This window comes from Colossoma macropomum, unplaced genomic scaffold (assembly GCF_904425465.1).
Source record: "Colossoma macropomum unplaced genomic scaffold, Colossoma_macropomum, whole genome shotgun sequence".
Lineage (NCBI taxonomy): Eukaryota > Metazoa > Chordata > Actinopteri > Characiformes > Serrasalmidae > Colossoma > Colossoma macropomum.
In genome coordinates, this window is record NW_023495515.1 from 2879977 (window position 1) to 2892549 (window position 12573).

The window sequence follows — 12573 nt, forward strand, 5'->3', positions numbered from 1 at the left end:
CCACCATAATAACACCATCACAGACCATCATCCACCATCATCCACCATCTTAACAGCGTCACAGACCACCATTCACCATCATCCATCAGTGTAACCCCATCACAGACCATCATCTGCCATCATCTACCAGCATAACCCCATCACAGACCATCATCTGCCATCATCATCTACCAGCATAACCCCATCACAGACCATCATCTGCCATCAGCTACCAGCATAACCCCATCACAGACCATCATCTGCCATCATCTGCCATCATCTACCAGCATAACCCCATCACAGACCATCATCTGCCATCAGCTACCAGCATAACCCCATCACAGACCATCATCTGCCATCATCTACCAGCATAACCCCATCACAGACCATCATCTGCCATCATCTACCAGCATAACCCCATCACAGACCATCATCTGCCATCATCTGCATCATCTACCAGCATAACCCCATCACAGACCATCATCTGCCATCATCTACCAGCATAACCCCATCACAGACCATCATCCTCCATCATCTACCAGACCATCAAAACCAGACCATCACACACCTTCATGGCACCATCATAACACCATCACAGACCATCTTAACTCCAACAGAGCATCATACACTAGAAAAACACCATAACAGACCATGATATCTCTTCATATATACAAAAATAACAGACCATCATCCACCAACATAACACCACCACAGACCATCATCCACCAACAAAACACCATCACAGATCATCATCCACCACCAACTACTAGTGTAACACCAACACAGACTCCATCATGGCACCATCAAACTCTATCATGGCACCATTACAGACATCACACACCTTCATGGCACCATCGTAACACCATCACAGACCATCACACATCTTCATGGCACCATCATAACACCATCAAAGACCATCATATCCCATCATACTACCTTAACAGGCATCATAATACCATCACAGACCATCATCCACCATCATAACACAAGAACAGACCATCATCCACCATCATAACACCATCACAGACCATCATCCACCAACATAACACCATCACAGACCATCATCCACCACTAGCTACTAGTATAACACCATTACAGACCATCAAAACACCACTGGACACCACCACACCCCATCATACTACAATAGCAGGCATCATACGCCATCATAACACCATCACAGACCATCTTAACTCCATAAGAGCCTCATACACTAGACTAACACCGTCCAAGACCACCATACCACCATAACAGCATCATACACCATCCTAACACCCTCAAACATCCGCCCGTCGTTTTACCTGTTTAAATAATAAAAGTCATTCTGTTCGCTGGTCGTCATTTTGCGCTGAATTGGTTTTCATGGTAAATCTGAATAACAGAATAAGCACGAGCGCGCATTAAGCGTCACGTGCTGCGGATGTGAGGTGATGGTGCAGTGCGGCTGACAGAGGAGCCTCACTCCTCCACTCCTGCTTAATTCTGACACCGCACGAGCTGGAAACAACGGTACACGACAATGAGATTAAACGGCTCGAGCGCCAATCCAGGAGCGTTATGGTGGAAATAAACCAGAGACGGTTTTATTTTAGGCAGCACTGGAAAAAACCGTCTTTCTACTAAAACATGAGCACTGATATTTCATTTGTATGAAACTGCGCTGATGAATGCGTCAATCTTAATTTAACTTAATTTAGTTATTGAGGTTTTGGCATTTTAGGCAAAGAGACAGCACAAAATTATTAAACGAAAAAAAAATCACTTTAGAATAAAACTAACGAAAAAACGACCAAACGGGCCGTTAAACGTTTTTATTTCATTTCATTTGATTTTATTTATTAATCCTCGTGACACTGAAACGGATACTTTAACAGACACACACAAAAATGTGCGTTTAAAGTAAACATGAAGCAGGTCGACCAATTATTCACATTTGGGCACAAACAAAAAAACGAAACCGTGAGAAATAATTTTAACGAAAAGTGTTTTCTTCTTCTTCTTCTTCTTCTTCTTCTTCTTCTTCTTCTTTTTGTTTGCCTGATTTGACACAGAACAGATGCCCCGCGTGCAGCTCCTCTCCTCTCTAATCTAATCGAGCGCGCGCAGGAGGGCAGAGCAGACTGAGCGCGAGCTGCTCTGAGTGGCTGAGGCTGATGAAGTTTTTAGACGCGTGAAAATAGAAGAAGAAGAACAGACGAGCTTTCTCAAACAAGACGGTTCTTCAAGGGTTCTTTAGTAAAGACAGTAGTTCTGTCTAGAACCATTTCATGCCTAAATGGTTCTCTGCATGGTGAAACCGTTCTTCAAAATGACGGAGAATGTGTTGGTTCTATATAGAACCTTCTCTAAAGGGTTCTATACAGCGCTGAGGCGGGTTCTGCTGTTTCCACAAGCTTAACTGTTGGCGCTATACGGAACCATTTTCAAAAGGTTCTACATAGAACCATACACAACATATTCTCCATCCATCTGAAGAACCATTTTATAATGCAAAAAACCATTTAAGCACGCAGATGGGTCCAGATAGAACTCACGGTTCTAAGTAGAACCATTCCTTTTAATAAAGAACCCGCGCTTTTTTTGCTAGATTGAACTGAACTGCAACACTGGCTGCTGTCATTTTCACCGCATTAATGACCGTTGAAGCAGTAATAATAATAATAATATAATAATAATAATAATAATGATAATAATAATGATAATAATAATCAGGGGTCTAACAGAAAGGGGCCACCGAAGGGGCATCGAGCGCGTGCAGGATTCACTCAGTCCTAAAATTATTAGCAGTTATTAGATTTTGTTTTTCCTCGCGGTGTCGCACGTGAAGGTACTGCAGTGAGGAGCGCGCGGAGGGCGAACTGCTTTACTGAATAGACGATTTAAACAGTAAATAAATAAACAAATAAACAATAAGACGTTAGTCGGGCGTGTAATAGATGAGGTCTGGGGGAAAATAAAATAAAATAAAATACAATAAAATTAAATAAAATGAGAGCGTCACTGTAAAAAAGGGGTCGCGAGGGGATAAAATAAATAAAATTAAAATTAAATTAAATTAAAATATTTTCACTACAGATGAGCTCCGGGGGAAAAATAATAAATAAAAACAAAATAAATAGGCTTTTATTGATTGATGAATAATAACAACAACAATAATCATAATAATAATAACATTAATGATAATAATAATAATAATAATAATAATAATAATAATAATTATTATTATTATTATTATTATTATTATTATTATTCAAAAAGGGATAATATGTTAAAACAACTTGGCTCAGCTCCTCGCGAGCGGGCAGATGTTTGCTGGTAAAGGGTTAAAGAGAGAGAGAGAGAGAGTGAGTGAGAATGGACCCCCCTCCTCTCTCCAAATGCCCCCACCTACACCGCCCCCCCACCCTTTCCCCACCTGCGCGCGAGCTCTTGGACATTGTCATGCAAAGAGACCGCCGCCTCGCCATTGTCTCGCGCGCGCTGCCCAGTTTATTAGAAGCGGGGCGCGAGCGCAGCACAGCCAGCCTAGCAGGAGGACTCAAGCGCTGACTGACGGGAGGAGCGCGCGCGGCGTGGAAACGAGCGGGACACTTCTTGTTTTTTTCTGTGGATGTGCCGGGCGCGAGCGGCAGGAGTAGGAGGAGGTGCACGAGGAGGTTCAGCGGCGGCGACACGGAGAAGAGAGGCGCGCGCGCACTCGCGGCGGGAAGAACAGACGGGAGTGGAGGTTTGGAGCAACAGCAGCAGCAGAAGGAGTGGATCCCCAGCGCGCGCGGATGGATTACCCGTACCTGAACACGTACGACTCGTGCATGGCCGCCATGGAGGCCTCGGCCTACGCGGACTTCAGCTCGTGCAGCCAGGCCAACACGTTCCAGTACAACCCGATACGGAGCAGCTTCGGCGCGGCACCGGGCTGCGCGAGCCTCGGCACGGCCAGCTGCGCGCTCGGGGCGCTGAGGGAGCACCAGCCGGCGCCCTACAGCGCAGGTAAGGAGCTCCGCAGAACTGCGCCGAACTGCGCCGAACTGCGCCAAACTCACCAGGCTGGAGTCAGCTTCTGTTTGAACTGTCCAGTCCACCTTAAACGGTGCAGCAGGTACATTCTAGCGCCTGAGGCTGCTGCATCATTTAAGGTGGAACGGGAAAATTCGAACAAGAGGCTGGCGAATAGGAATTCGAACTGCGGCTATATTATATAATACTATATTATATTATATTATATTACATTATATTATATTATAATATATTATATTATATTATATTATATTATATTATATGGGGCTTTTACTTGTGGACGAGTTTCAATCGCGAGTGAAACAGATTGACGCATTTTTTGCGCGCAAAGCAAACTGAAAAATAGCGACTGTGTTGATGCGATGTGTTGATTCACGTGCTGCCAATTGACACGTTTGACCCCTGAACCACTGTCCATCATTTTTAGCGCTTCTCCACCTGTTTGAACGCGAACAGCCGCTGCGGCTGTAATATAATATAATATAATATAATATAATATAATAGCGCCCTTGCCTGGTTCGTGGTTGGTTTAAAAAAATGAATTAAAATGAAAAATGATGAAGTTACCATCTTATGTTCCCACTTTCGCCAAATTTACATTTTTGTAATTCGCAAATTCGCAAAAAAACAAAACAAACAAAAAAATTAAAAAGCGCTATTAAACGTGTCAGTTAACTAATAAATCAAATACATCAACGCAGTTATTATTCCCAAAATAAGTCAACTGAGCGACAGACACAGTGTTGATGTATGGCATTTTATTCTACTCAATCGCATAAATTCAAAGCGCTGTAATGAGAAATTTATAAAAGACGCGTCGTGAATGTGGAGCGAAATAACACTGTTATAATAATTTATTACAATATAATACTTTATATTCAGATGTACTAGACTAGAATTAGAGCGATTAGACTGGAAGCAAAAACTTAACTGGCAGCTTTTCAGTGAAATCTAATAATGATCAATATAGCAACAAATCAATTTTCCAAGATCTAATTTTTAACAGTGATAAAATGAAGATGATAATGTGAGATTTTCCCCTAATTTCTTATTTTTTTGTGTGAAAACCTGACATCCATGACAAGGAGGCTCAGCTGTGTGCAGGTCAGAATTAGTCTTAGAAATTAGAAAATTAGACGCAAAATTTGACCTTAAAATAAGATTCGTTTTAACCAAATTCGATATTCTTCTTCTCATTATTATTATTATTATTATTATTATTATTATTATTATTATTGTTGTTGTTGTTGTTGTTGTTATTATATAATATTATTATTATTTTGTCCAGGGATCAAGTTTCATTCTTCAAATTAAACGCTTTTTTCACGCAAAAGTAAAAATTCATAAATTCATTAAGAGGAAAAGAACTGCGTCACCGTGAATTGTGAATTAGTTTGAAAAGCCCCCCTAAACTCTCTCCCCCTCTCCCCGCTCCCCCCTCAGTGCCCTACAAGTTCTTCTCGGACCCCTCCGGGCTGAATGAGAAGAGGAAGCAGAGGAGGATCCGCACCACCTTCACGAGCTCGCAGCTGAAGGAGCTCGAGCGCGTGTTCGCCGAGACACACTACCCGGACATCTACACACGCGAGGAGCTCGCGCTCAAGATCGACCTGACGGAGGCGCGAGTGCAGGTGCTTTTTTAAAAACAACGAAATTGACAATAACAGTAATAATCGAAATACTAATTAAACTGAGATGTTCATGTATATTTATTTACCTACTTGATTATTTAAATGTGTTTATAAATATATATACATAGTAATGAATTAATACAGCATAAATTAATTAGCATAAATGAATTCTATAGACACAGAAATTACATTTTAATGTGGTTAATGTTTATGAAAAAACTTTAAAATAAACGTTATGACGTTTTATATTTTGTTTTATTATTTCCAACACGTTAAGCCCAGCAAATACATAGAAATAGAGCACTTTTCATATGCTATAATTACATAACTATTTCTATATTACAATACAATTTTCGAGTTTAAAAAAGGAGAGCAAACGGAAAATAACACACCAGACACCAATTAAAATTTTGAAGCATCATAAACGAATTTTTTTCTTTGCCTTAGTAACTGTATAATATCTCTTCAGTGAAAAGTAAAGTTTAAAATGAGAAGAAAAAAATCCGTAATTGTGAACCGAGTTTTATACATTAGGTTTAAATTTCAGCTCTAAAAAATTTTTGGCAGTTGCAAACTTTAAAATTAAATTTGTAGCTTTAAATGCAAGAAATTAAGAAATTAAGCATTGTAACTTAAGACAAATACATAAGATGTTTATGTAAGTGGCCACTGCATCAAGTATTGGTCAAAAGTCTGCAATTTAGTCTGGACAGTCTGGAGCCTTTAGAGGATCAGGAGCCGATAACTCAGGGAAAAAAATGCTTTTTTAGATAATATATAATACAATTCAGGCAATCTAAGGACGTATAACTTGAGTTGTATCAGGTGCCAAATACATTATAAACCACATGCAGATGGTATCTAGTTTCATTTACTTACCCATGTACTTAAGTACAACTGTGATGGATTTGAATTGATGCATTTTTGCATGTTTACCAAAAATATTTTTACTTCTACTTAAGTACATTTTTTAAGAATCTATCTTTTCCACCTTACATCGTAGTCTTTAAGCTCCTAATCCCTCCTAATCTAACAAAAATCAGCTCTTATGCTCCACTCAAATCATTATTTCATTGATTTCTCAAAGATGGTTTAAAGCTACTCCACCCACCTGAGGATCAATCAAACGAGCTCAAGTAACAGGTGTTGTCACCCCCGCAGGTGTGGTTCCAGAACAGGCGTGCCAAATTCCGCAAACAGGAGCGCGCCGCCAACTCCAAAAGTGGAAATGCGGGCAACAGTGGGAATGCCAAGAAGTCAGGCGAGGCGCGCTCTTCGTCCGAAGACGACGAGTCCAAAGAGTCCACATGCAGCCCAACACCGGACAGCACGGCTTCCCTGCCCAGCTCGGGCAACATGGGCAGCCCAGGGGCCGGAAGCCTCAGCCCCAGCCCGGTGTCGGTGTCCTCAGCCGGCTTTGCCAGCACTTCCACCTCCCCGTCCGTCCACCAGGGGCTGAAGTCTCCTACTTGGCCTGGGACAGGTGGCCTGACCCCGAGCGGCCCCCAGGGGCCAGAGCTGCTGAAGACGTGGCAGCCCGCGGACAGTATGGCCGCCGGCCCCTTCGCCGGAGTGCTCTCGTCCTTCCACAGAAAGCCGGGCGCGCTCAAGACCAACCTGTTTTAGACGTTGGGTTTTCTTCTCTCTAAGCGTGTGGTCCCTTATACTGTTGCTGCCTTGCTCTCTTTTTGTTTTACCTTAGAGCTGGACTCCCTTCTAATTTATTGTCATGTTGGACTTGTTGGCGCTTCCACTGTCTGTGTGTGTGTGTGTGTGTGTGTGTGTGTGTGTCTTGATTGTAAACATTATCAGCAGTTATTATCCACTTCTGCTGACCACTCTGCCACTTCCTCTATTAGTTGCATCCTTTGTCCTGTTTTCGTCTCTACCATTACCAGTAGAAAGTAATCAGCCAATGAGATGTTTTTTTTCTTCCAATCTCCCAGTTTTGACTATAGACCTGTATTGTTGAATGAACACCTAGTGTTGAACTGATAACTACAGCGTCAGATTCAGTGCACAGTGAACACCAACAACGTTGAACTTACACAGACGATGTTGAGTGAACCTCGACAGTGTTAAAACAACAGTGTTGAATCTACAGCAGAGGTGTTTACATTCACTTCATGTGAGTCAGAGTTGAGGCAAGAGTCCGAGTCGAATCTTGAGTCTTTAGAGAATTTTAGTTTAGTGTCAATATTAGCTGCTGGCATTGCATTGGACAAAGGTAGACCAGCTAAAAACCAGTCAGGTTTGATTTTGCTTAAAATATCAAGCCATTCATGACAGAAAACCCTGAGTAAGAGGGACAGAACTGAAGCGCAACCCGAGCAACAGTGTCTTAAAACATCAACTAGATTAGCTGACAACTTCAGTTAAATGAGCAGTTGTGCTAGTTGGCATACTTGCTAACTGAACTACATGCAAAACAGCCATTTCAAGTTGTTTTGCCTCGTTACTTTAACCACAATTACTGCATGTAGCGCTTTATTTCACCAATCAGACTGAAAGATTTCCTATGATGAAAGGTTTGTTATTTGAAGCTGTACTGAACCTGACACCTGCCGCAAGTTGACTGCACAATGACTGAGCATGGCCATGTTTCTTTCTCAGGCTGAAGTTTCCTGAGTCTCGAGTCTGACTCAAGTTGCGAGTCAGTTAAGGCGAGTCAGAGTTGTGAATCACTTAAGAACTGGGAGTCAAGTTGTGAGTCAGTTAAAGAGGAGTTGCAGTTGCAGGTCAGTTAAGGCTGAGTTGGACTCAAGTTTCGAGTCAGCTGAGATTACGGCAGCGTCTAGTCTTGAGTCAAGTAAGAGCAAACCTGAGTTGAGTCGCTGGTCAGTTCACACCTCAGACTACAGTTGTGAACACCTACCATGTCCTACAGTGAAGTTTAACTGGACTCCAATAGCCTAAACACTGTAGGGGTCAGGAATTCTGCTATGCCGTCCACAAATACAAACCAAAATCCATTAAAGTTTCAAGCCTGACCTCAGTTTCGAGATTTCACTGGCCAAGAAACTTGAGACTCCAATCAACTGAGCATGTACAAAACCACCATGACGACTAGTGACCAGGTTAAGAACTACTAAAACTGGAAAAAACTGAATAAACCAGGTCACACGTATCTGTTCAACTGGACGGGAATCCTACAGTTGGGTCTGGCTGAAGGGAACGCCGGCATTCATTCCCATTTCTGCCTTTTCCTCCTCTTTTCAGACCTCACTATTCATCCCTAGCTTCAGGCCAAACAGTGCAGAATCCCAAAGGACAGTTTAGAGAAGGGATTGGGTGACTGTTACCAGCAAGCACAACTTCCTTTCTAGGATCACAAAGCCTTTTTGAAAAAGAAGAAAGAAAGAAAGAAAGAAGTGCAATCCAATTAGCAAGAGCAAGCAGGGAAGTGCGTGTTGGCATTAAGGGAGTAGCTAAAGCAAACATGCTAGCGTGGCTAGCCGTGAATAGACACCATCAGCATGCTGTCCTTTTGCATAATGCTAATAGGCGGCTATTTGCCTTCATTCAATGTTAGCAACATTAGCATTTTTAAACCGAACTGTTGTTGTAAGTCCTTCACTGACAAAACAAGAGAAAGTGTCCTCTTCACCTCCCCTCCCCACCCCTCACCTCCCCTCTCCTATATCCCCTCACCTCCCCTCTCCTATATCCCCTCAAATAAAGCGCTCCGATCCAAAAATATACGCTTTACCTGTCGGGAGCGTTTTGGCCCCATACGGCATTCTGTTACGGTCGTACAGGCCTAGTGGTCGTCAGGCCTAGTGGTCTTCAGGCCTAGTGGTCGTCAGGCCTAGTGGTCTTCAGGCCTAGTGGTCTTCAGGCTTCTACTTCTTTATGCTTTTTTCTTTTCGTAGGATTAGAGGGCCGATATCGATCGTCATACACTGTAATGGTTCGGCCCATTTTCACATGTTCAGTCACTCATTTAAAAGCTTCTTTGTGTAGCATCTCCATTAATGTGTGAGTGTGTATCTGAACGTAAGCCTAGTTAAGCCATTAGCATTAATTTATTGAGGAAAAAAAAAACAAAGGGAGAATGTTTTTCGTCTTTTTCTTTCAGTCAGGCTCCTGACTCATTGTAACATGAGACTATTTTGTAAATAGTAATATAAATACTGCGTAGTTTCCGACTTTTATTATGGTAACTTGCCGCTAAGGTGTACTTAATTCGAATGGCCGTTAAGTCAGAGCGTACGACATTAGGGTGTGTTTTCTTTTTCAGTCGTAGGCCTTACGTTCATTAATGGCACTGTGTAATACTGTACAAAATAAACCACATTTAAAGCACCGTCTGGTTCACTTCCAGTATATTATTTTTCTGTGATAAAACCTTATATATATACAAACACACACACACACACACACGCACACACGCACGCACGCACGCACGGACGGACGGAGGTGAGTATATATAATATTCTTCAAATAGCTTTATACGACGGGTTTTCCATCATACAGAAGAACCATTTAGTCAAGCAAATAATTACATTTGAATGCATAAATGGTTCTTTGAGTGAACACAGCTCTATATACAGTCACTGCCTTTACTAAAGAAGCCTTGAAGAACCATTTTAAGGGTGTGGGACATCAATTTCACTGGTATTTTGACCCATTTTACAATAACACCACAATTTATAGCCACGATTGTGTATGTGAAAACATGTTGTGACACCAAGGATATATATTTTTTTGTGCTGTGCCAAATATGTGAACATATAACCAAAAATCCCCTACCGGGAGTCGTAGTTTCAGAAACACCATTAATGTACTATTATACATACATACATCATCCAAACCGCTTATCCTTCTGGGTCACGGTGGGGTGCTGGAGCCTATCCCAGCTGTCTTTGGGCGGAAGGCAGGATACACCCTGGACAGGTCGCCAATCCATCACAGGGCAGACAGACAGACATACACAGTCACACACACACACACACACCTAGGGGCAATTCAGCATGTCCAATCAGCCTGACTGCATGTTTTTGGACTGTGGGAGGAAACCGGGGTACGCGAAGGAAACCCACGCAGACACGGGGAGAACAGGCAAACTCCACACAGAAAGGACCCTGGTCACCCAGCCGGGAATCGAACCCAGGCCATTCTCGCTGTGAGGCAACAGGGCTACCCACTGCGCCACTGGAATTATATATTTTCCACTTGGATAATTTCTACGGACCACTCAACACAATTACGGTTCATTCAATGTAAAGAGCAGCTGGTGATAAAAAAAAACAAAAACACACACAAAAAAATAAAAACAGAAATCGAGATACAAGGTTTTATAGAGCTAAATGCACCATTATAAATACACTCACTGGCCACTTTATTAGAAACACCACCCTTGTGCTTCCACTCACTGGCCACTTTATTAGAAACACCTACCTTGTACAGTCATTCAGTGGCCACTTTATTAGAAACACCTACCTTGTGCTTCCACTAACTGGCCACTTGGCACTGAAAAAAGACCATTAGAACCATCAAAACCTGATGACTTGTTCTAATGGAAACTGGCTTAATGGTTGCCATTAAAGAGACCACTAGTTTCCTTTAGGGCACCTTTAGTTCCCATTAGAAAACTATCAAATGAGTCTGGAAACACACCAGAACACCTAATAAACCATCAGAGGCATTTACACTGTGATATTAACCCATCAGGAAAACACAAAATACCATTACTGACTACTGGACACCACCAGAAACCAACACAGACTATTAATGGTTTCTATGATTCCTCTCACTGGCCACTTAACTAGAAACAGCTACCTCATATGTCCTATATTTAGGTGTACAATTACAGACTGTTGCCCATCTGTTGATGCATAACTCACCAGACCTGACATGGTTGTTTTTTTCCCTCCTAGTGTCACTGCTAGGTGGTCCGTCATCCAAAAATATCCAGCCAACAGGGTCCAGTGGCCATAAACTGACCAGTTATGAGGTCTTAGATCCAGTTTCATAATTTTGGTTGAGACTGAAACTTCAGTGTTAACACTGTGGTGTAGTAACGTTACACTATGAATGAAAGTCGCCAGCTCGTAATGTCGGCCACAGTGACACTGAATACGGAGCTCTAAGTGCTAAGAGGATCATTTAATTTCCTAATTTTAAAATTAAAAAAGTTGTTTTGAGTGACAGACAATATTTTGTTCAATAAACCGTTAGATAAAATCCATATTTATAGTCTACCGCTGAATTTAAATATGGGTTTTAACATACAGTGGTATGCATAAGTTTTAACACCCCCAGTCAAAAGTAATGTTTTGTTGATTTTCATAAGTGAAAATAAAATGCACAGGGAACAAACTTAAATATTGCATTTTTCTGCACATTTTAGTCATAATTTCTGTTTATTATCTTTTGCACAAGCCATATTTTGTTTTTTTTATATGTATATTATTTATAATTCAGCAACTGTACATTAAAATGTGCAGAAAAAAAACAAACCAAAGATGTAATTCGACCAAAGGCACCCAAACTTTTTGCAAACAACATTTAAAGTCATGGGCAAAATCTGCACCTTAATTCCACACAAGTGCACTGCTAGTCAATCAAGCTGTACATTGACTAGAACATGTGATATTAAAATGACACTGGAACTGACGAACCAACTCGGGCTGCTCTAGTTTTCCCCAAATTTTGCAAACTGATGACTTTCTGAGCTGCTCTTGACCCTCAGGAACGCCACACAGCCCTCTCCTTCTTGATCAATCAGGGCACAAAGACAGGCAGGGGTCACATCAGCTGTTAGTTTTTATTCACCTGAAAAGAACACAACAATAACAACAACAGCAACAACAAAAAAGACACTGAAAGTCGTTTAGAGGTCATTCACAAATATTAACTTAAAATGAAATATTAACAAAATGAGGTTACCGGTAAAAACTGTCCGATTATCACTCATGGAAACGTTTGAACCAAGACAAAAAAAAAC

The 12573-nt window shown here is 41.6% G+C and overlaps 1 protein-coding gene across 1 annotated transcript; it reads left to right on the plus strand.

Moving 5' to 3' along the window:
• The first annotated feature begins 3619 nt into the window (after positions 1–3619).
• Positions 3620–8655, plus strand: phox2a (paired like homeobox 2A). The gene is made up of 3 exons (XM_036562752.1): positions 3620–3966; positions 5437–5624; positions 6786–8655. Exons 1-3 carry the CDS (start codon positions 3753–3755, stop codon positions 7248–7250), a joined length of 867 nt encoding a protein of 288 aa, XP_036418645.1. The 5' UTR covers positions 3620–3752; the 3' UTR covers positions 7251–8655.
• The last annotated feature ends 3918 nt before the right edge of the window (positions 8656–12573 follow it).

Coding starts and splice junctions, on each gene's coding strand:
- phox2a (XM_036562752.1), top strand. CDS start 3,753: ATGGATTACCCGTACCTGAACACGTACGACTCGTGCATGGCCGCCATG. Junction 3,967..5,436: donor GCCGGCGCCCTACAGCGCAG/GTAAGGAGCTCC, acceptor CTCCCCCCTCAG/TGCCCTACAAGTTCTTCTCG. Junction 5,625..6,785: donor TGACGGAGGCGCGAGTGCAG/GTGCTTTTTTAA, acceptor TCACCCCCGCAG/GTGTGGTTCCAGAACAGGCG.